Consider the following 25,866-nt stretch of genomic DNA (forward strand, 5'->3'; position numbering starts at 1 on the left):
AGGCAATTGCCCTGCTTTCTACCCCCCAATGCCGGCCCTGGCCTTTATATGCAGAAAACCAGTTGTGGCGGCACAGGTGGGCCATGGAGTTTTTATAGCATATTGGGGGGCCTCAGAAAGAAAAAGTTTGAGAACCGATTCATTTTATATAAAGTGCACACACAAGCAAGCCTCAAAGATTTTTACTTTGCACGATGCAGACACTATGCTAATTACTCTTATCATCCTAATCTGGCCAATGATGCTGAAAATTTTGCATTTTCAAGTGCAACCTTTCACTTACTGAAATAAAGCCTTCACTCTACTCTTTCCACACCATTTTCTTTAAAATGTTTTGACCTTTGCATGCAAAAGTACGTTACACTGGAGTACAAATTAATTAGCCTGTTTTAACACATATACATTAATATTTTTACAGACTTATAGAAGGACAGACATTCAACATAATGTATTTACTGATAATTTAGTAAATTCTCTAAAGACTTGGTGTTAAAAGTAGGTTAGTCAATTAGTCTTCCAAATCTGAAGTCCTTATTTCAAATAATCCCTTAATTGGCAAGTGACATGGAATTTTTTTGTGGCCACTTCATTAGGGAGAAAGAACATTTGCCACAGATTGTCACAACTGGTAATCTCTGCTCTAGAGTCCTTGAGCAGGAATAGCAGATATATTGAATCAGAATCCAGGTGCATGTCAGGATTGCTAGAAAAGACCTTAAATTACTCTAATCTACACTAAATCTGATTTTTACCAGTGATAATGCCCTCTCACTTACATTGTGTTAAAATAACACATACATTGAGTTACTTTTGCATCCCAGCCTAGATGACAGAAGGAAGTTTGCGTTCTCTCCAGTAAATGCTACCATCTAGTGTTGGACTTTGCTATATGCTTAGGCAATTGTGGATGCCTTAAAGGAAACTTAATTGGCATTTAGATTACATGAACCACAAGATATATTCGATCATATAGACACAAAATGACAATTCTATTATCATATTAGAAAAAGTAGGAAGTTACAGGTGTTTGGTTAAAAAAGTCTCTACTTATGCCAAATAAAATAAATCTCACTTTCACATTTAAAATTAAACAGCTTACATGGGGAAAAATATCCATTTGTTATTCTTAACTAAAGTTTCACTGATAGACAGCAAAAAAAGGGACATACGGAATTAATTTTATTGCTACAAGTTGAAAGAGGTGTAGTAAAACCTTCAAGTTAAATCAATGGGTTAAAATAAGTTAAATCCCCAGGTTTAGCTTTCTCATCCATAAAAACAAACTTCTATCTTTTCAAGTATTAAACATCAAATTAACACTGAAAGTTAAATTTGCAACAAGTGAATTTGCAAAATTCGCAAGCCAAAAAGTGCAAAACCAGTATATAGCTACAGTAATATACCATCACATTCAGGAGGCCAGATCCTCAGCTAGTGCAAGTGAGCCCAGACTACATTTGTACCAGCTAGTGATCTGGTCCATAGTATGTTTGATTATTACAGTAATTAAGTTTATATTCAACTTAATCACTAATTATCAAAAATATCAGGTATGCATTATAAGCATGAAAAGCAATTATTGTTAGAACCTTAACATGTTCTGACTTTCTGCTTTTAATGTTGCAAAATTATCAATATAGATTTTTGCACTAGATTTAATAGACGATGGGACTGTTTTCAGAGAAAAAAATATGACTTTGGGACCTTGCTTCTAGTTGGAGACAAGATGGAGAAAAGGTAAGAACTAGCTGACCAGTCTTCTCTCAGAATTTCCCATTATCTAATGCAGGGGTCGGCAACCTTTGGCACGCAGCCCATCAGGGTGATCCACTGGCGGGCTGCGAGACATTTTGTTTACGTTGACCATCCGCAGGCACGGCCTCCTGCAGCTCCCAACGGCCACGGTTTGCCCTTCCCGGTCAATGTGGCCACGGGCCACCACTCCGATTGGTTATATTTTTTTCCCCCTCTTTGAAAACAATGCTGACCCCTGATCTAATGCTTTGTGCAATCAAGCCTCCTGCAGGTGGGAAATGTAACAGGTTAGGATGGTTTTAAACATAAAATGAAGTCACTTATTGTCTTTTGCATCTGTCTGTCTCCCCTTCCATCATTCTTCCTTTCCCCCCTATGATGGGGCTTTTACTTTAGATACAAAGAATGCCTGATCTGGAAGTTGGTGGGTCCTGCCTGAAGATAGAGTTTTTGATAACTAGTCACGTGGGGACTCTTTGGCCAAACTTAATCACAGTACTACCAGTAGGTGAGAGAGGGTGAGAAAGGGAGACCTTTTAAAAACTGAAATTTACATGCAACAGCTGACTCAGCATATCTCTTCTGTTTATTTCCACACTTTTCTACAGTCCTCATCAACTCAAATATAAATTACACAGACTTCCGACTCCAGTGTGAGGTAGGGAAGTATTATCCCTCTTTTATAGATGGGGAAACTGAAGCAACAAGATTAAGTGATTTGGCCAAGGTTACAACATGAACTGTAATTCCAGCAATTCTAACCTTGTATAGGAACATAGGGGAAAAGTTCATGGAGCAGAGTCTTAGGTAAGGGACTGTGACTTATTGGCACTGGGGATCAAGGCTCTTGAGTTTTGTTTACCAGTTTTACCACACTTGCTCCAAGACATTTGGCAAGTCACACATCTGTACTTCCACCTCCCTAGCTGTAAAATGGGTAGACAACCAACTTCAGTCATAGGAGATTGAGAAGCTTTTTTGTAAAGCTGAGCTCCTACTTAACTTCGAAATAGTACTGTTCCATTTGCTCATGCATTCTTTCAAGATATTACTAGCTCATTTTTCAAAATGAAGACAGTTGCTAGCTTTAAAGCCATGCCTGTTCAAAAATGTATTAACGGTAAGTTAACTCATTAAAAAATTAATTAGGAATTCAATTAGGTTATAAAGTTTGTCAAACTATGTTTAAAATTTAATCTATTTTGTCAAAAGCAACATCTATAAGAAGAGAGCATTCTTAAGGGACAATATTCTTAACAGTCATTTTTTTTAATTAAAAAAGCAAGGCAGTCATAAATATCATTTGCAAAGGTTAATACAGCCCCAAAGGCATTCATCTCCAGTTTTCCTGTTTTTAGGAGATGCTGAAGCCCTCAAGAACCCAAATCAGAATTTAAAAAGTTAGGTCCTACTCCCAAGGCCGTAACAAAATGGCCAAATCCCTCCAACACAAAGCTCCTGATTTTGAGACATGCTGAGTACCTACAACCGAAGTCAGCGGGAAATGACCGCAGCACCTCTGAAATCAAGCCCCAAGGCTGTCGTACATGTAAGTGAGACTTATGGTACACAGAAGGGAAATGTTTTCACTGAGCAGCCTTTTTTGAGAGAGTCTAAAACTCACATCGTTTTTGCTACATAAAGATTTTTTTGTTTTTAAATACTATATCCTGGATGCCTTTAAATTTTTTTTATGAAATCACATGCTAGAGAAATCAGCATAATTTTACAAGACATTTATAAAAGTACAAGCTTCCCTGTGTCAGTGAAGCCACAAAAATGAAATTATGCCAATCCATGAGACATCATTGCTTTTACAGGATGCCTTTAAAAATAAATAAGGCGTTCAGTTAAGTCATGGCATGTGTGTCGTCTGAACAGACAATTTTTCCCAAATAAGACTAACTACTTTCTTTTATTTATTAAGAGTTATGAATATTGTCAATTAACAAAATCATTGGATGGGGGAAGCGTAAATTTTTAAAAAATTACTGACATACTTTTCTTCAGTATCTTATACTATTAGCATAAGCCTATCTTTTCTACGACAGCTGTCAACATTTGGGGTCAAGTTTATCTCCAGTGCAAATGATGTACATACAGCTGTAGTCATCACTTAAATCCTCAACATGATGATTAAGTAGAATTCAAGTGGAGATCCCCTGGATCAGGATGAATGTTGCCGTTGGTGAATATACCTTCAAGTTCTACCTCTACATGTCCTCCCATACCAAGATTAAAAGCCCATTAGACAGATATTGTTTTTACTATTGGAACACTCCTTTTCCTTATTAATGAATAAACAACTGTAGTTTTCACATTGACATCAGGCAAATCAACGTGTATACTCATTCTCAGTCATCAGAACAGTAAAAACTTCTTGTAAAAGCTAACTCAAGCGGAGGGCAAAACACTTGTACCCCCTCCTTCCATTATTTTTCCCAAAAGTGGAACAGCAGTATGCTCTGCTACTAAAAACTGAAAGCAACATTAAGTATAAAACCACCTTATAAATCCAAGCTGTTCATTTTCTTACCGCACACTTAATGAGCCACCTCTGAAGCATTTTGGATAATCTACAACAAGGAGCTGCTTAATTTCTCTCATGTCAATTAATATTCACAGCAGGCATATCACTTTAAAAAAAATCTTCCATGCAAGCCGAGTTTCATAAGAGCTATTTAGGGAGATCTTAATTGCTATCCACCTGCTAAAAAGGAGCGCAGGGATGGCAGAAATTAATTCAAGTCACCCCTCAAACTTGGCTACATTTTGAGAGTCCCAGAGTATACAGCACTAAAGCCTTCACTCTGAGCTGTCTTATCACCAGGGTATTTAAACACTGTACACCCAAAAGGTTCTCTATTCTGCTCCTCTTCCCTCCCCCCATGTGTGAGAGTACATTTTGAGAGGGTCTTCTCTTCCCTTTTCCTCTCAACCTTCTTATCATGGACTTATATTGGGGTGGGAGAAGGAAGGAAGGCACTACAACAATCTTTGGAACAATAAATGCTGTATCAGTGGGCAGAATGACAGACCTGAGTGCTGTCAGCACACAGCTGAGTCACAAAATCTCAGCCTGTCAAAATGGCTGCCATCTCCAATAATTCCCTCTTCTGTTATCCCTTCAGTCAAGTCTTAGTTACTTATAGTACATGGATATTTAATATTTTTTTTCCCGTAAGACATCATTTTATATATTAAAAGTATTATTTGGTTTATTTGCCATGGATACCCATTTTTAACCAAAGATCCCCCTGCTGAAGAAACAAGGTGCGAGTACTAACCTTGGGGTGAGTGAGTTTGCTTGGCTGTTTGTGTTTTTAATCTCTCTTTCAGGTTATTTCAGTTATTTCAGTTACTGGGTCAGTTGGGATTGTGTGTCTGGGGATTGTTTGAGCCTTTGTTCCCTGGATCATCCTTGATCAGCCTCAATCAGCCTTGTGATCACCCTCCCTCTGTAAAAACAACAAGGAGTCTGGTGGCACCTTAAAGACTAACAGATTTATTTGGGCATAAGCTTTCGTGGGTAAAAACCTCACTTCTTCAGAAGTGTGATTAACGAGGCGGTAGGGCTGACCGAGGAGAGAAGTCCTTAAAAGACAGAGGCTAAGCGACCACAAATAAGGGACCACAAAACAGGAGAGTTTGGGAGGGAGTCATAATATAATTGCTATGGTTAGGAAGCATCCGTGCCCACAAGGAATTCATTGACAGTATTCATATGGAGACTTCCAAGGCTGAGCAAGCTATCCAGCTACAGAGGACTGCTGTCACACCACCTGGGGGAGGAGGATATGGCTCTCTCATAGGGAGGACACTGGCTGCTGGTTACTTCTGGCAAAAGATGAATATAAACAAATAACAAATATGTAGGGACAAAATTAGAAAGGCCAAGGCACAAAACAAGATCAAACTAGCTAGAGACATAATGGGTAACAAGAAAACATTCTACAGATACATCAGAAGCAAGAGGAAGACCAAGGACAGGGTAGGCCCGTTACTCAATTAGAGGGGTGGGGGGAAAAGGAATAACAACAGAAAATGTGGAAATGGCAGAGGTGCTTAATGACTTCTTTGTTTGTCTGAGGTAGGATCAGAGGGTAAAATAGGAAAAGAACAAGTTAAAAATTACTTAGACAAATTAGATGTCTTCAAGTCACCAGGGCCTGATAAAATGCATCCTAGAATACTCAAGGAGATATCTAAGCCATTAGTGATGATCTTTGAAAAAGTCATGGAAGATGGGAGAGATTCCAGAAGACTGGAAAAGGGGAAATATAAATGCCAATTTATAAAAAATCAAATAAGGACAACCTGGGGAATTTACAGACCAGTCAGCTTAACTTCTGCACCCGGAAAGATAATGGAACAAATAATAAAGCAATCAATTAGCAAACATCTAGAAGATAATAAGGTGACAAGTAACAGTCAGCATGGATTTGTCAAGAACAAATCATGTCATACCAAACCGATAGCTTTCTTTGACAGGGTAACAAGCCTTGTGGATGGGGGGAAGCCGTAGACATGGTATATCTTGACTTTAGTAAAGCTTTTGGGGGGAAGGGAAAGCTCAGTGGTTTGAGCATTGGCCTGCTAAACCCAGGGCTGTGAGTTCAATCCTTGAGGGGGCCACTTAGGGATCTGGGGCAAAATCAGTACTTGGTCCTGCTAGTGAAGGCAGGGGGCTGGACACAATGACCTTTCAAGGTCCCTTCCAGTTCTAGGAGATAGGATATCTCCATTAATTTAATTTAATTTTTTTTTATTTAATTTTGACACTGTCTCACATGACCTTCTCATAAACAAACTAGGGAAATGCAACCTATGAGTAGCTACTAAAAGGTGGGTGCAAAACTCGTTGGAAAACCATTCCCAGAGAGTAGTTATCAGTGGTTCACAGTCACCCTGGAAGGGCATAATGAGTGGGGTCCCACAGGGATCAGTACTGGCTCTGGTTCTGTTCAATATCTTCATCAATGATTTAGATAATGGCATAGAGAGTACACTTATAAAGTTTGCGGACGATACCAAGCTGGGAGGGGTTGCAAGTGCTTTGGAGGATAGGATTATAATTCAAAATGATCTGGACAAACTGAAGAAATGGTCTGAAGTAAATAGGATGAAACTCTAGGACAAATGCAGAGTACTCCATTTAGGAAGGAACAAGCAGTTGCACACATACAAAATGGGAAATGACTGCCTAGGAAGGAATACTGCGGAAAACAAACTCGGTGTCATAGTGGACCACAAGCTAAATATGAGTCAACAATGTAGCACTGTTGCAAAAAAAAGCAAACATCATTCTGGGATGTATTAGTAGGAGTGTTGTAAGCAAGACACGAGAAGTAATTCTTCCACTCTACTCCACGCTGATTAGGCCTCAACTGGAGTATTGTGTCCAGTTCTGGGCACCACATTTCAGGAAAGATGTGGATAAATTGGAGAAAGTCCACAGAAGAGCAACAAAAACGATTAAAGTTCTAGAAAACATGACCTATGAGGGAAAATTGAAAAAACTGGGTTTGTTTAGTCTGGAAAAGAGAAGATTGAAAGGGGACATGATTACAGTTTTCAAGTACATAAAAGGTTGTTACAAGGAGGAGGGAGAAGAATTGTTGTTCTTAACCTCTGAAGATAGGACAAGAAGCAATGGGCTTAAATTGTAGCTAGGGAGGTTTAGGTTGGACATTAGGAAAAACTTCCTGTCAGGGTGATTAAGCACTGGAATAAATTGCCTAGGAAGGTTGTGGAATCTCCATTATTGGAGATTTTTAAGAGCAGGTTAGACAAACACCTGTCAGGGATGGTCTAGATAATACTTAGTCCTGCCATGAGTGCAGGGACTGGACTAGATGACATCTCGAGGTCCCTTCCAGTCCTATGATTAATTCAGTGTGTTATATATATGATCACAGAGTTGTCATTTTGTTTCTTGTTAAAATTTTTGAACTGCACAGTTAAGACAAAAAAACAACTGTAACTCTGCAATGTAATGACAACATGCAGGCAACTGTCCAAAAACTAATTTAATCTGATTTGGAACCATAAACATAATCACTTAATCATAATCATAGGTTACTGCATAGTATCTCTACAGGACAAAGCTAAGGTTATGCCTTGATGGTGCATTTCCACACCTTAACATATTCAGATTTCTTTTAAGCTTAAGGTTTACTCTGGATTTCCTTGGTTTGGGGATAATTGCAGTATCCCTATAACATATTTTGTCCAAAATTACTGATCGGTACTTAACCTTAAAAATTCATCTAAAACTAGTTTTTCTCTAGAAATGTATATGTGGGTAAAGACATAGGGTATTTCAGACAGCTGTGAGACTGTGTGTATTTATGTGGAGTTTTATTCTGTCCAAAGAAACAGGTTTATTAGTGCCAGGAGCACTGCCTCAATCTTATGACCCAATTTGAAGTCTTTATTATTATTGGAGGTGGTTAGTTACTCCTGGAGATTTGGTCACTAGCACCATCTCACTAACTTTACTCCAGAAGGGTAGAAAGGAAACAAGACAGTAATCACAGTGTATTACTAAGCAGAAGTGAAATAATAAATATATGCAAGATACAGTACCAGTAGCATTGACCATTATTCTCCAACAGCTTCTCCACCATGTGCTCTACTCTTACAAACCAGCTTGGTACAGCTTTGTAAATTAGAGGGGTATCTGACCTGTAAGAAAAGAGTGCACAAACAGGTTCAAACAGATATGTTTTACATATTTTGAATATCTTCTTACCTAGCAAACAATATATTGTTATGATGCCAACTTCCTCTCTCCAGAACCAAACACTTCAATGGTCAATATTTAGTTAATGTACTGACAGATGAATTTCTGCACAAAACACACACTTGTTAGGAATTATTGTACTTAGTCAATTTATTTTTGTAACAGTTCCATATTTTCAAAACCCACAACAAAATGTAGCAAGTTATTTTCGATCTTGAAAATAAACAAGAGAAACTGTACTTGTGGGGGATTCATTTTATATTCCTACACCTTATTTTACATCTGACTGATGTATATCAATGCTGATTTTAATGTAAAACAAGTCAAATTCTTAAGCCTTCCAACTGAGTTTATGTTGTAGCACTTCCCACCACATATAAAATCAACCTGAAATGTTATTACAGAAACAAGTTCATTTAGGAATGTTTCAACTAGCAGTGTAAAATACTACAAACAATTAGTAAAGAAAATTTTAAAAATTAACACTCGGATTCATAAAGTTTAAGGCCAGTCTGATGTTCTGTATATCACAAGCCATTACATTTCACACGGATACCCTTGTATTGAGCCCAGTAATTGTGTTTGAGTGAAGGATATCTTTCAGAAAGGGATCCAGTCTTGAAGACTTCAAAACGGCGAATCCACCACCTTTTAGTAGTTGGTTCCAATGGTTGATCACCTTTTAAAAATATATGCCTTGTTTCTGGTCTGAATTTGTCTGACTTCAGCTTCCAACTACTAGTTCATGTTATGTCTTTCTCCAGTAGATTTTAATACCTAGTATCTTTTGCAGGGCCGGATCTAGGATTTTTGCTGCCCCAAGCAAAAAAAATTTTGGCTGCCCCCTGTCCCAGCCCTGGGCTCCTCGCCGCACCCCCCTGCTGCCCCAACCCTGGGCTCTCCCCCACCACCCGCACCCCCCGCCCTGGGCTCTCCCCCCCTGCCCCCCACCCCCCTGCCGCCCCAGCTCTGGGCTCCCCCCCGCACCCTCCTGCCGCCCCAGCTCTGGGCTCCCCCCTACCCCCACACCATTGCCCCCCACACACACCTCCTGCCGCCCCAGCCCTGGGCTCTCCCCCCCCCCAGCCCTGCACCCTTCTTCCGCCGCAGCCCTGGGTCACTGGTAACTCGTTCCCAGGGCGGGTCATTCAGCAGGAATTTTGGATGTGCACAGAACACAGACAGGATTGGTTCCCATATGGTTACAGAACTGCAGTAAAGTGGAACAATTTCCAGCTTGTGTGACTGGAGGATATCTGGATGCATATTATAAGACTGTCCTACATAAATGAGGAAAAGTTGAGGTGCCTTTATTATTATTTTGTTCCACTTTTTCTTTCTATGGGGAATTTGCCAATGCAATATCACTGCCTTCCTTTTAAACAAACAAACAAACAAAAGGCAATGGCTGTTGAAAATAGAAATTCCAGTCCTAATAACCACTGGGAAGCATTTCTTGCTCAATTTTATCCTATTTTTTCTACAGCAAGTTACAGTGGATCAGTATATTTGATTTGGGAGAAATGAAGTAACAGCTGCCCAAACTGAGCTTGAGCACTCCTGAATTTTGAGGTGTTCAAATCTGGAAGGCAGGTGCTGGGAGGGGTGGGGGGGGCTGTGGCTCCGCAGGGGAGCACGGCAGCATGTATGCAGCATGGTCTGAGTGGCACGGTAAGGGGGCTGGGGGGTTGGAGAAGGGGTGGGGGTTCGGGGGGGGCAGTCAAGGGACAGGGAGAAGGGGGGGTTAGATGGGTCAGGGGTTCGGGGGGGGCAGTCAGGGGACAGGCAGCAGTTGGATAGGCATGGGAGTCCCAGGGGTTTGTCAGGGGACAGGTAGGGGGTGGGGTTCTAGGGGGGGAGTTGGGGGGGTCCCGGGAGGGGGCAATCAGGAGACAAGGACCAGTGGGGCTTAGATAGGGGGCGGGGTCCCGGGAGGGGGCAATCAGGGGACAAGGACCAGTAGGGCTTAGATGGGGGTGGGATCCTGGGGGGCAGGGATCCCGGGAGGGGATGATCAGGGGACAGGGAGCAGGGGGGTTGGATGGATTGGGGTTTCTGTGGGGGGCAGTCGGAGGGAGTGGATGGTGGCAGGGTGGGGCTATCCTCCCTCCCCATGGAGTGTCCTATTTTTTGAATGTTAAAATATGGTATACCTACCCTTCAGAGTGCAGCTCTCCATTCAAAGCAGGCTGCAGCATGAGGTCTCAGCTTCCTCACTCCCTCCCCCTCTTTCCTGTTGGTAGTGGCCAAGGGAATGCTGGGAAATGTAGTTCTTTCCCTGCTCCAGGGCTGGCTCTATACGCACGGAGCCAGCCCTGGAACTACAGCTCCCATGCTGGATCCCTGCCGCCCCTGCAAATGGGCTGCCCCAAGCACGTGCTTGCTTTTTTGGTGCCTAGAGCCGCCCCTGTCTTTTGCCAGGGAAGGAATTTCCAAACCATAATCAAGTAATTTCACATGCTTCTTTTTGATAAAGCATTTCATCTGTTTATGTTAAATTTCTCACTTTAGGGCATTTACTCTCTCCAGTCCTTGAATCATTTTTCTAGCTCTTTTCTGCACATCCTCTATAATTTTTAACTTTAAAATGTGAACACCAGAACTGTACTCAATATTCCAATATGTATATTGGTCTCAACGATGCCATACGTATATTCAGAGACTAAAATACCTCCCTATTCCTACTCTCTAAACCTTATTTCTACATAGTTCACACTATTAACTCAGACCCCAACTTTATTTAAAAAATTGTTTAAAATGTGTCTGTTTCATTAACAAAAACTCAGGTTTGGTTGTACAGGATCATATTTTAGTCCATTTGCAGTTTTAATGAACAATTGGGGTTCAATCATGCCTGAGCTAAAGATTTCTTATTTTAACAGTAGAACACTTATTCCAAGATTCTGGAACTGAAGGTTAGAGCCAAGATTTTCTGAAGAGACTAGTGCTAGTTCTGAAGAACCTGACTTTCAGAGAATAGGTGCTCAGCAGTCATAAAAAAGTCAGACCCTTTTAATGAGAACAGAAAAATTGAGGCATCCAAAAATCACCAGGGCACTTTAGAAAACCTTGGCCTAAAGCAATACAGGTTCAATATATAAACACTTCCCTATTAGGAGAACCTCAAAGAGTAAAAGGAGCAAAACATTTTCTAAATTTTGTCTATGTTCAATATATGATTCTTCACTTGATCTTCTACCTCTATCTTTATTCAGTGGGGATTTTCTTAAGAACTAGAATAGGGCTCTTTAATGTTTGTCCACAGCATGGACCACATTTTAATAGAAACTGTTTTAGGGATCACCCTCCCATTTATGGGCATTCAACATCTCTGGCATGCACAGGAATTATACACATGGAAAAGTGATATTAGAGAAGTAACTTGTTTTAACTATCTTAGTGCAATTTTGCATTACAAATGCTGCTTGATTGACAGGGAGCTCGGTAGAAGCTTGCTATCTAAATTAAGACACCTGTGGATGTATACTACCTTTTCTTTCCAGTAATTTCTGCAAGTGCCTGCATGTAAATTAGTAGATTTTCTTCACTGCTGTATTTAAAAATCTCATTTTTATTAAATGAAAATAAATTCCATAAGCGAAACAGTAAAGATAAGATTTCAATATAGGTTTTGATTCTCCTACACCCTCATAAATTAGAAGTGTATCCACTTATGCTGTTTGACCTAACAGAAAGCAGAACCAGATCCAAAAAAAGACCAGAAATATAAAGGTAAGATTCCCACTGGACAGTCTCTTCCACACACCAATCTCTGTCCTCTTCATATACAAGATCAAAAGATATTTCACTTAGCAGTCACTGGGTATTTTTTCCTCACTTATTTGACAAACGTGTTAAACCAGGATACAGGTACAGAGTAGGTCATATTAATTTTAGCTATTCACTTGTTACACCTTAAAGACATCCCGCTAAGATGCAAACAGCAGCGTATGTTTGCATGTAACTACAAACCAATTCCTCAGTATTTATTTTCTTCTACTGTATACAATACTGACCAGAAATAGGACACAAACCAGTTGTAGGACTATATGTACATTGTAGTCAATTATAACTCTGGATCTTCATTAGTGAAACTAAACAAAAGGCTCTCTATGAAGGGGTGCCAATTAGACAATATTTAAAATGGGTACCAATCACACACACATGATTTTCATAGACTTCGGATCTCACAAGCAAAACAATTTTGTCCAATTAAAAAAAAAAAAAAAAAAAACCAATGAATGGAATTTTTGCGTGAAGAATTATAGTCTTCAGTCACCTCTCAAAAGCTTATTGCTGCCACCTGCTCGATGCTCTTTCCAGGCAGGTTAATACTGAGCAGATTGTAATCTGGAGCTGGAGACTGCTTGATGGTGATGGCCAGGGACTTAGTTTTACCTGAATTAGTAACCAGATCAATACGTGTTGCTTCTTATCCAGTCAGATGACCATCAGCTGCAGTGATTCACCAGTCCAAACTAACAAGACAATGTCATCAGTGTATTTGTCCTCCAGGGATCGGTACTTTCACATCACGAGGGTGTTTACACTGAAGCTGACCACCTACAACAACCTGGTCAATCGTCTTTGTAGATGAAACAGCCAAGAGACTCTGTGCCACTGAAGCAAAAATAACCAGTGAAACCTTGCAAAAAGGCCATTCTGGTATCCTAAATGTTGGTGGCAATAGTGATCACTAATACTAAACTCTTATATAAAGCACTTTAGCAACAGATCCTCAAGTACTTTACAATGGTCTACCATTACCCCAATCTTAGAGGAGGAAACTGAGGCACAAAGGGAAAGTGACATGCCCAAGGTTACACAGCAGGTTTAGGCTAGAGTTTAGGCACAACATTATCTCTTCTTAAAAACACTGCTGTCTGCATAAATGAGCAAGGTCCCTATCCAGTCTGCTTCTGTACTTGGAGTGCACGTTTGACAGACATTTGTAAGCAAATATCCTGAAGAATGACCAGCTACTATTTCCAAAATGCAGCCATTACCGTCAACAACCCAATCTTAAAACGCTCAAACATCTTGCCTATATCCACTGAACTACTTCACATCAAGGATTAGCCTGAAATGTACAGAATGCTGATGAAAATTAAGAGGTAGCTCAATTGTTGTGAGAATACTGTGCCTAGTGGTGAGCCTTCCTGAGTGACAGAAGGAAAGGAAAGGAAAATCCACCAGCAAAGATTGTTAAAGCTGAGAAGTGGGAGTATGTTTCATGCTGCCTGATAATGGAAGTCACATCACTTTTCTTCTCCGATACTGTATCTTGGCCTCTATTTCCCTTTAATCCCAGGCTATAAACTTAATTGTGCAATTAAGAGTTACAATATCTATGACTCACTTTATGGGGAAGAGCAAGAGCAAGAGCCTGGGGCGGTAATATTCTTGCAGTATTCTCTTTATTGGAGGAAAGGGGAAGTGTAGGCACATTTATGTTACCTTAGAAAACTTCAAAACCTAGGTTTAACCCCTGCCCTCAGCTATGTCACATCTGCAACGGGAACCCTCCCCCCACCAGGGCAACCCTTGTGGCAGCAGGAGCACTACTAAAAAAAAGAAACTCTTCTGAAACTTCAGGCTGCTAAGGGGTATTCCAGGAGCAGGCACCTGGTTTCAAACAGGGGCAAGGGTATGAACAAGCACCAAAGCTTGCATTAATGGGGATTCAATGGGGATGAAATCTTATTCTAGCATTCAATGGTAGAGCTTGATATTCTACATAATATTGTATAATCTTACACTGAAAAGAATAAGGCCTTTACTTTTCCCTCTACTAACCCCCACCAACAATTGTACACCCAAATCAATATCAGCTGGGATTACTCCTTTCTGTCTGATAATAGTTAAAATTTCAGGAAATACCTTTTCCACATGGAATCCTTGGAGTTTCTACAAAGTGAAACATCAACTGAGTATCTTACAGCAATGTAGAGCTAATAAGAAAGAGTTAATGTGTAAAGAAAAAAAAAATCACACAGTAAAACAGCTCAGGCAAAACCTTAGGGTGATTCAGAAGTAAGAACGTACCATCCTGAAGCTATTATTATTAAACCAAACTTAATTCAAAAGTAAAAAATCATCTTTATTTCAGTCATTTAAAATATTTGTTATTCTGCTTTGCTGAAAAGTTTCTCTGCACATGCTAATGCCTGACAGAGCCATGTAGCAAATGTCAAAACATATTTAAGCTATATAAACATTTTAAGAAAAATCTAAAGGAGCAATAACTGTAGATTACTGTTGATGTTCAGCACCAGTAGTTCTTTTGTAGAAACGATAATGGTAACATGCTCTCTGGACACTTACGAAATGTACTCTCTCTTTAAAATTCCTCTGTTTCATCACGTTCGAGAAATAGAAGCTACACATCACTTAGCTGTATACTGGAATGAGCATCCCCTCAAATCCATGAGATCTTTTTGTACATAAGGAGAAGAAGGCTGGAAAGACTGCCTCTCTGCCTCGGTAATGGATTGCTGTGTGTCCAATACATATTTCCAGTAATTTTCTAATGCGGTGGTTCTCAACCTTACCAAACTACTGTACCCCTTTCAGAAGTCTGATTTGTCATGTGTACCCCCCCCCCACCTTAAGATTCACCTCACTCAAAAACTACTTGCTTACAAAATCAGACCAAAAAAGTGTCACCGCCACTATTATTGAAAAATTGCTTACTTTCTTCTTTTTACCATATAAATATAAAATAAATCAATTGGAATATAAATATTGTATTTACATTTCAGTGCATAGTATATAGAGCTGTATAAACAAGTCAGTCTGTATGAAATTTTAGTTTGGACTGACTTCACTGGTGCTTTTTATGTAGCCTGTTGTAAATCTGGGCAAATATCTAGATGAGTTAATGTACCCCCTGGAAGACCTTTTTGTACCCCCAGGGGTACATGTACCCCTGGTTGAGAACCACTGTTCTAATGTATGTTTTTGGACCGCATTTTAATTTGGCTGAGACAATGTGGGTAAGGTAATATCTTTTATTGGACCAACTTCTGTTGATGAAAATAGCATTTTAAAATAGTTTAAACTTATCAAGAAATCTTAAATGTACTAGTTACATAAACTTTTATTATCAGAATCTTTATCAAAACATGTTTTGCACTTTAAATTAACTGATTTATTTTTTAAAAAAATCTCTAGTGAATTTAACTCTAGTTGCCATGTGCTTCAGATTTTTAGAATAGATCTTATCTCCTCTCACAGCTAGGTTTTATTTATAGATTGGAAGAGGGAAGCCATTTTCGTTTCTTTTTAAACTTCCTATTTGGTTTCTCAGTTTTGAATAAACTAGGTTAGTGAGCTGAACTAGCTGAATAAACTGAAATGAAGAAAATATTCTCTCTGCACCTACAGAAGAAGCTACAACTCAAAAGCTGCTTTAGAACTTCAGCTAACTCTGGTTCAGTGGTTTGACTTTCTTCAAAATTTCAGCAGCAGGCATGTACTGCTTAATATCAGGGTGGATAAAAATCAATGATTTAAAAAAAAATCCAATTTTTTATTTAAAACTTTTTTTTTTTTTCATAAAATGTTTTGAGGGGAAAAACCTATCTAAAGATAGCTTTAATTAAGATACATTATAGCTCAAAGATATCTCATCATGGAATAGGATTATAAATTCTAATTCTATGGTATGAAACAATATATTCATGTAATGTTTAAGAAAAGTTTTTTAAATGCGTTCCAATAGTTCATGGATGAGGGACCCAATCTTATGGGGTTCCAGGGGCTTCTGTATAGATTATTTAGGTTAATCTTTCTATCTACCCAATGGGACTCAGTGCTCAGTCTAGAAGATACCATCAGAGATGCTTAGTTTTGCAGTTTTCAAACTGTGAATTTGTCTCTCCAAAGATAACATGCTTGTTAACAGCAAAAATGTTTTTAAATAAATATATAGAGAGGTGAGAAATAACAGACCTCAACCCTATTGTCCCTCTGCAAATTTGTGTACACAGAGTCAATCCCTTACCTCTCTCTAAAAGTGCCAAGTTTCAAAAAGATCAATGAATAGAAGATTGTTTGGAGCAGAATAGATCTAGACAGGGAGAAGAAGTCTGGAGATAAATGTGAGAAGGGAGGGACACGCAACAGAAACAAAAGTGAAACTGTCTGAGCAGCATATTCCAGAAGTCTTGAGGTCTTTCTGAGAGTAGCCTTCATTGATTTGAGATCTACCATACCATTCTCTCACTAAAAGGGAAAACCTATAATGGCAGCAGGCTGTAAAAGAGACCCAGTTTGAGAATATTTTAATGAAGTTCCTCTACCTGTGGGTAAGACAGGCATGCATGCAAAATGCAAACAGTGCAACAAAGAAATGCAAGGCCTCATGGCCCAAATGAAACAACATCATGAGACGTGTTCCTTCTCAGGAGGAAACTGTGTTAAAGATGATGAAAGGAACATGTCTGAACATGCAGGATCTTCAGGTTGGTAAACTTTTTTATTTCATACTTCTTTCTTAAGGACTGCCTGTCTTCCTTCTGCACTGTTCTTGAATTCTCATGTTTGAGCAAAAAAATATACCATAGTTGTTACTCTATGGTACTGTCATTTTAGATGCAGTTGTGATAAAAAATAAATAACTGAAATAGGCAGCTCTTCCTTTTACAATTTCACCTTTAAAGTACTACTGAGTGTCAGTGAATGCAATGAGTAATACTAAATGAGTAGTATGGTAATAATTAAATAACTGCATTGACTTATTTTGTTTAGGAGAATCCATCCTCAACATACAGGATTCTGAAGACTTCAGATCACCTTCAAGATCACCATCATTTTCTATAGTTTCAGAGTTATCTGCCAATGACAGTGTTTCAGTCACATCATGTATGTCACATAGCCACAGTATATCACCTGTACCAAAAAGAAAAAAAAAATCTCCAGAAACAACCATAAACAAGTTTCTGATAAGAACCAGCAGATAATAAAAAGAGGTAACTGATGAAAAAATTGCCCTGTTTGTTTATGCAACAAACTCTCCTTTCCGGTTGATTGAGAACCCACACTTCATTAACATGGTTCAGTCATTAAGACCAGGATACAGTCCACCCAATAGAGCAGATGTCGCAGGCAAATTGCTGGATAAAGTGTATGAAAGAGAAATTGAGCAGTGTGCAAAAGGTCTAGAGGGTAAAATTGTTAACCTGAGTCTTGATGGGTGGAGCAATGTCCACAATGATCCTGTTGTAAGTGCCTGTGTAACAACAGAAGAAGGCAATGTCTTCCTTACAGAAACAATTGATACATCAGGAAATGCACACACAGCAGAATACTTACAAGAAGTAGCAGTAAAAGCTATAACAAACTGTGAAAAAAAAATTCAAATGTCTAGTATGCAGCTTGGTCACAGACAATGCTGCAAATGTATCCAAGATGAGAAGAAATTATTTAGAAGAGAGTGAAGAGAGTCCCAAGCTAATAACATATGGTTGCAGTGCTCATTTGATGCACCTCCTAGCCAAAGACTTCAGTGTTCCAGAAATAAACGCTAATGTTGTTGAAATTGCAAAATACTTCTGTAACAATCACTTTGCAGCAGCTGCTCTGAAAGAAGTGGGAGGAACCAAGCTAACTCTCCCACAAGACGTGTGATGGAACTCAGTAGTGGACTGTTTTGAGCATTATATCAAGAACTAGCCTAATCTGATGAGTTTGTGAACAAAATCGTGAAAAAAAAATAGATGGCACGGTCACAGCCAAAGTTCTCAACATTGGGCTTAAGTGAAATATTGAACACATGCTGAGTACCCTGAAGCCTATTTCAGTAGCCTTGAACAAAATACAGGGAAATAGCTGTTTTATTGCTGCCACTGTTGAAATTTGGAAGGAACTGAGCGAGATCTTAAAAAGAGAAATATGCAATGACAGAGTTAAATTACAAGTATTAAAAAACGAATGGGACAAGCATTATCTCCAGCTCATTTTCTTGCAAATATTCTCAATATTCAGTACCAGGGTCAAACCTTCACTGGCTATTACATGGACATCCAGCAATCATCCCTCCATAATGCCAACTATAATAAACTTCAGAGCTAAAGATGAACCATTCAAGAAATATATGTTTGCTGATGATGTTTTAAAGAAAAATCACACTAGTGAACTTATGGAAGTCACTTAAGCACTTGGATTCAGAGACTGTTGAAGTGATAATCTCACTTTTAACAGCAGTAGCTTCTTTTGCCGGTGTAGAAAGAATATTTTCTTCCTTTGGACTAATTCATTCCAAATTGAGACATCGTTTGGGACCTGAAAAAGCAGGAAAGCTTGTTTTTCTTTTCCAGATAATGAACTAACAGGAAAATGAAGGTGAAGACGACTGAGTTAGCTGCACCTCCCAGTGACTTCATAAATATCTGCTTCAATTACCTTTGGTAAATGAAATAACCAAACAATTATTCATTTTCTGATATAGCTGTAAAACTAATCTGAAAAGTTTTCACAATAAATCACTTTAAAAATGTATAGTGTACACCTTCTAAAAATAAAACCTGCATCTATCTCTAAGTTGTAAAGAATATGTATTAAGGTTATAACAACCAACAAGAATGCACTTCTATGCAGAAATCCATGATTAAATCAAGTCTTCCTGACTAGTGATTTAAATCATTAATTAAATCAATTTGATTTAAATCAAACCCACCCTGCTTAATATTTAATTTAATTTGAAAAGATTAGAGTAAATGTAGGCCTTAACAAAGGCTGTCCTCATTTGAAACAAGTTTATTTTTTGAAGTAAAACCGTATTTGATTTAATTTTTATTTAAATTAAAGTATCTGATTTAAATAAAAACAACTTGTAAAGTTTTTTTTTTTTTTTTTTTTTTTTTATCATCAATTTTTATTCACCTTTGCTTGATCTGTTAGGGAATTTAGAACTGCCCACTCTCAGGGAGAAGGATGAAGAATAGTTAAGTAACTTAACACAAAAAACTGGGTAACATGCCTTCAGTAAAGCAGCTCAGCCTCAGCTATGTTAGCCTATATTGCTCAAACCAAACCTACTATGAAACTCTGGGGGGAAAAGAAATAAATCAAGAACGTATTCCTCTACTTAGAACACATCCCAACTATGGTTTTTGCTTCTGTTGGCACTGAAATGAAGTTTAAGTGACTGAAATCTGTTATTGCTTCCTTCCAACCAAGTGTCTGCCTCTAAGTATTGCTTGCAACTTACTATCATCAGTAGAAAAGCAAATACAGACTGCAGTAGTATTTCTGTCTCGTTTAAGGCACCCCTATAATATTGGTTTGGCTTAACGTCCAGCACTGTAAAGTTTGCTACATCAGAAAAATTAGATCACGTTAGTTATTAGTATACATTCTCCCAGACACAGTGATTTGCCAACTCATCAGGGAAACAATACATGAAGGGCATTTTTCCCTTCTCCCAGGGTAATCCCAACCTAGATAAAATAATGATGTTGTTCAAGGAAAATTAAAGGTTATCCTTGATACAGAGCAAAAGAAATGCTCATTGCCCAAGGATTCCATCTAGTGGCATTAAAAGAAGTCTGTACTTTTCTATGTATCTAGATTTATCTAGTCCTTATATCAATGCTGCTGCCAAAATGTGTTGAGTAGGATTAGTACAATTTTAAAGCTTTTTCAGAAATGAAACAGCATTAAAAAGGTGTTCCTTCTTAAAGAGAGACTTGGATTAAAAACAGTTTAAAACCAAATATTCTTACCAGATTACTGAACTAAATTTTTAAAAACCTAACTTTGTTCTTCATTGTTTAAGGTCTTTATTTACTTTTTCATTGTCCATCTGAGAAATGCATAGTGTTGAGTCATTTTCATGTGCCCCTCTACCCTGATATAACGGGACCCGATATAACACGAATTCGGATATAACGCGGTAAAGCAGCGCTCCAGAGGGCGGGGCTGCGCGCTCCGTCAGATCAAAGCAAGTTTGATATAACGCGGTTTCACCTATAACGCGGTAAGAGTTTTTGGCTCCTGAGGACAGTGTTATATCGGGGTAGAGGTGTACTGGTTTTCGTTCACTTGGCTGCATTTTTGGGCTCCCAAAATTTCACATCATTGATACATTTCTACTGGTCTAGGGCAGTGGTTCTCAATCAAGGGTCCAGGACCCTCTGGGGCTGCGAACAGGTTTCAGGGGGTCCACCAAGCAGAGCCAGCATTAGACTTGCTGGGCCCCAGGGCAGAAAGCCAAAGCCCCACTGCATGGAACTGAAGCCCAGGGTCCTGAGGCCTGCCACTTGGGGCTGAAGCCAAAGGCTGAGCAATTTAGCTTCACAGAGCCCCAGGCAATAGCCCTGCTGGCTACCCCCTAATGCCAGCCCTGGCTTTTATATGCAGAAAAACAGTTGTCGTGGCACAGGTGGGCCACAGATTTTTAGCATGTTGGGGGTGGGGCTCAGAAAGAAAAAGGTTGAAAACCCCTGGTCTAGGGTTTTATCAATATTATAAGAACAGATCAAATCTAACTCAACAGTGATTTAGATGTCTGACTGTCTCAAGTGGTTGAACACAAACAATCCTGTGTATAAACTTCATATAATGCAATTTTCCCCATATATTTTATTCCTCACTCCAACGCATTCAAATATGTAGTCTTTGGGAAGAAAACAGAAGGTCATATTTGTCAACAGATTTTGGATGCATTATGACTTGAAGTCTTTAGCTTTATATTAGGCTGAGCTGGGCAAAGAACTAACTGTCAGCACATCTTAGAGATCTGCATGGTGGATTACAATAGAGCAGTGGTTCTCAGATTTTTATCTCAATTTTTTTTTCTTTTGTGTGTGTGTGTGTGTGTGTGTGTGTGTGTGTCTATATATATATATATTTTTTTTTTTTTATACAGTCACAAAGGATTGAGAGATTCAGGTCATGAGACGATCTGAATGGGAGGCTGTTGGAGTCACCACAGAGTGAACTAATGAGATGGGGAGCTGGGTAGGTGGAAGTGGTTCTCCCCCCCCTTTTAAGGAGCCCAGTGAAGCCATATCTCCCCGGCCCTGGAGCTGATCATTGTTTTGACAGGGTCAGGAGCTTTTCTGGTATTGGGTGGGAAGAAGCAGACTGAGCAGGGGTGGAAGAAGCCATGTGATGGGATGAGCCCCTTGCCTAGACTTTTATTCTGCCCTCATGATCCAGGCAGTTTGCTTATTGCCAGCTAGAGGCTTGCAACCAACTTGCTTTCACTAGCTGATTAGCGCTATAATTGGTAGCTCAATATTCGTATTCTACTGGAGAATTTACAACTCAGTGGCAAAGCACAAAGATGTCCCTTTAGGTCAGTGGTTCTCAACCTGCATCCCAATCAGGACAGAGCTGCAGCCCATGTGACATCCTCAGGGCCATACAGGTAGTACTGATTGTGGCCCACAATGGTAAATAGGTTGAGAACCACTGCTTTAGAGAAAGCCTTCCAACTTTGTATAGCTAACAGTAAGGGGTAATTATTGCCTTACGTAACAAATCTAAAAAAAAAAAAAAAAAGGCAGATTTCAGACACCTTTAAAAGAAAGGCTTCACGCAGTGATCACAGCACAAGGGTTCTCAAGACTCTTCCCAAGTGTGGCCTGCAGTTGTCTAATTGCACCCCTCCCATCTGTGATAGCCATCTACTATCCTCCCATTCACAATTGCATAATGTCCCTATGGCAGCTAGAAGAATTTATGACATGGATAAATATTTTTAGCTACTTCTAATGTGATTTAACAACTTGAAATTAGGAAGACAGTCAGCACTATGTGACCACCAAGAGGTCCACAGGCCATTGGATGAAAGCCACAGTGGTAGAAAAATTCTTTAACTCAAGACTGACTATGATTTATCTACAAACACACAATTCTAGAGGTTGAGGAATCACAGCAACTGACACTACTAGATTAATCATCACAGTGAATAAAACAGGCAATGTTATCGGTGATATGTCAATCTTTATAGTCTCCATGTGGGGAGACAGAAGGAAAAAAAAAAAAAAAAAAAAACTTAGCAAACTGAAAAAAGCATTCAGTGGATCTCACATCAAGACAGACTCTGAAGACATCATTTAACACCAATTAATGTAATTTATTCTCCTTCAGTTTATTTCTCTTCCATACCAAATATTTAATGAAGTGCTTAAAAATGCATAGAGGAAACCCAATACAGTAACTCCTTGCTTAACGTTGTAGTTATGTTCCTGAAAAATGCTACTTTAAGCAAAACTATGTTAAGCAAATCCAATTTCCCCATAAGAATTAATGTAAATAGAGGGGGTAAGGTTCCAGGGAAATTTTTTTCACCAGACAAGAGACTACATATACATACATACATACACACAGTATAAGTTTTAAACAAACAATTTAATACTGTACCCAGCAATGATGATTGTGAAGCTTGTTGAGGTGGTGAAATCAGAGGGTGGGATATCTCCCAGGGAATGCCTTACTGCTAAATGATGCACTAGCACTCAGCTGAGCCCTCAAGGGTTAACACATTGTTGTTAGTGTAGCCTCACACTCTACAAGGCAGCACAAATGGAGGGAAGGGAGACAGCATGGCAGAGAAAGAGAGAGAGAGACAGTGTGTGTGTGTGTGTGTGTGTGTGTGTGAGAGAGTGAGAGAGAGAGAGAGACAGACACACACGCATTGCCCCTTTAAGTACGCTGACCCCACTCTACGTACATTGCCTTTTTAAGTAGATAAGCAAGTTGAGACAGCAGCTGCTGCCAGCAAGGTCCCTCGATCCTGAGCCCTGTCATATCTCTCCCCTCCCCCCCACTCTGTGGAGATGGGGTAAAGGAGCGGGGGGAGGGGGAACACCCTGACATTACCACCCCTCTTCCCCGCTGCCCCACACTGCAAGCAGGAAGCTCGTGGGAGCAGCTCCAAGGCAGAGGGCAGGAGCAGCACACAGCAGTGTGAGGAGGGACAGCTGAACTGCCCAGCAATTGATAGCCTACTGGGCGGCTGCCGCACAGGAAACTTAGGGGAGTGGATAGCTGATAGCGGGGCTGCCGGTCCACCCTGGTTCCAAGCCTCCACCAGCTAGCTCCAACAGGCTGCTCTTTCTGCAAGCCGTGGACAAAGCAGGCGTTATAAGGGAGCATTGCGTAACTTTAAATGAGCACATTCTCTAATTGATCAGCAACGAAACAACGTTAACCGGGATGACGTTAAGTGAGGAGTTACTGTATATGCTACAGCCTTCAAAAAAAACTCCTAGTCATCATTTGGGCTCCCAAAAACTAACTTTTTAAAAATATGGTTAGAAATACAGTAAGTATTTCTCATTTTATAAAATGTAAAGATACTTATCTATGGCAGTGCACTCATTTCCACACTAAGCAAGTCTAAGGTAACTATGTGAATATGAAAACTTGTCCACAATTCACCTTTGCATGATTACCAGTATACAGCCTCACCGTAAAAGGAAAACATGACTGGCCTCACACATTTAATTCTATATGTGAAAAAGTTATAGATTTTTCAAGTGAATTTATCTTTTTTTGTTGCTTTTACTCACTCCAAATTTAGCACAAACCTAAACAGAACAGTGATATCAAAGTCTTAATTTTAGCAGCCTCCAAAGCTTCTAACTCATGTTTCCTCCCACAATATCCCTCCACCAACACCTCTTTTTCCAATAGGAATAAACTGGAATAAAGGATGGAAACTATGTGTTGCGTTGTGTAATATATATTCTATACAAACACACAAATGCAACTCAGTTAGAATTGCAGTTGGCTCCGCAGTTCAATTTATATATTTTGGGTATCAAAAAGTTTCTTAGGGAGAGAAAAAAAATCAACAAAACAAAAAAAACTTATTTACTTCTGCCCACCAGCCATCCTCAAAGGCTCAATAAGTAAGATCTTTCCTCCAGCCAAAAATTGTAGCTCTCCCCAGACCTAGTGAACACTAACAGCTGGAAAGATGGAGTTTCCCAGGCATGATGAACTTCTTCTCCAATCTTTCTAAGGAGATGATAACTCATGCCAAAAAGGGAGGGTAGCAACACACCACCATGTTGAATAGGTGAACAATCTGCCCCTGAACTGCTTAGCTAACGTACCCCCCCGCCCTTCTTTTTTTTTTTTTTTTTTTTTTAAATATCAGAGTCATTGTAGTCTGGGAGAAGTCATATTTACATATATTAGATTAATGATGCTTATCTAAAGGTCCTTAACTGTACAAAAAAGTCTGGTTATCCACATCCACGCTTTCAAAAGGTGAGTAAAACTTACAGGCAACTTGAGCTTCAATTGGTTTGAACAACTGCCGAGTATCTCCGCTTTTAAGTGACAAATTGATGCTGTACCCTTCTGTTAACATTGATCAAAATGTGCATTTTTGGGGGCCAATGTAAGTCTTAAAATCACATTAATTGCAGTTTTTGGTAAATGACGTAATCACCAATACCTTTATCCAGCTGAATTCCAGCAATAGGTGATAGAGTACAGTAGACACTTGTCTGCAGCAACACCCTGTAAGAGCAATCATTACTTAAGAGCAACATTTCTCCTGGGAACACTTTCCCTACCAAGAATTGTCGCCTCAGTAACAACAACAACATAACTGCCGCATATGACCAAGATTTGTGACATCACACCAGGGGCAGAGTTTGGGGGACAGGGGGCATATAGGGTCATGGCCTCCCCGAACTGCATCATCCCACTCCCCTCCCGACCCTGGCCTTCAGCGCAGCTTCAGGGCACACAGCGCAGTCCACTTGCCCTGCCTGACAGAGCCTGTGTGGAGAGCATGTGTAGGGGTGAGTTTGGGGAGAGGGTCTGGAAGAGGGATTTTTCGGGGGAGGGGAGAGATGGGGTGGAGGAAGCAGCAGAGGCACAACTAGAATGTTTCTTCCTCCCTTCCTCAGCATCTGGCTTGCAGATGGCAGGGGGCGGCTGGGGGAGTTGCTATTTTAGAGTGGGGAGTATCTCGGCTGCTGGCGGCAGGATGTGGGTGTGCTGTTTTGCAGTAGGAGGTCGGGCGACCCCCTTCCCCAGGCCACTGACCTGTCCCCTTCTCCACTCTGTCTCCGCTGTCCATTCTAGGAGCCATCACTCCCCTCCATTGCAGGCTGTGCACAGTGCCCTCCCCTGCCAGCCCTCACCAGGGTGGAGCATGAAACTGTCAGTGGGAGCATCCTCAGCCTGTACCCTACAGCCAAGCTCACTCAGTCATTTTGCTCACTGGGGAATCCCCTGACTCATTCACCTCAACCTGGCTAACCCATCCCTTCCAACACCCTTAACTCTTCATATACCACAGCCCACGCCACACCTTCCACCATCTCATGAGCCATCATTAGCATGCGCCATCTTGAACCAAACTAGTCTCAGTGTCAACCCGCTCACGCTCT

General features: G+C 39.9%; 1 protein-coding gene across 1 annotated transcript in view; it reads right to left on the minus strand.

Moving 5' to 3' along the window:
- IARS (isoleucyl-tRNA synthetase) overlaps positions 1–25,866 on the minus strand; it is a 220,978-nt gene that overhangs the window by 126,299 nt on the left and 68,813 nt on the right. Inside the window, exon 14 of the mRNA XM_024195652.2 lies at positions 8,344–8,442. Within this exon, the coding sequence (XP_024051420.1) occupies positions 8,344–8,442 (99 nt within the window). The remainder of the gene's footprint in view (positions 1–8,343; positions 8,443–25,866) is intronic.

The sequence above is a fragment of the Terrapene carolina genome, unplaced genomic scaffold, assembly GCF_002925995.2.
Source record: "Terrapene carolina triunguis isolate 2854851 unplaced genomic scaffold, T_m_triunguis-2.0 Scaffold232, whole genome shotgun sequence".
Classification (NCBI taxonomy): Eukaryota; Metazoa; Chordata; order Testudines; family Emydidae; genus Terrapene; species Terrapene triunguis.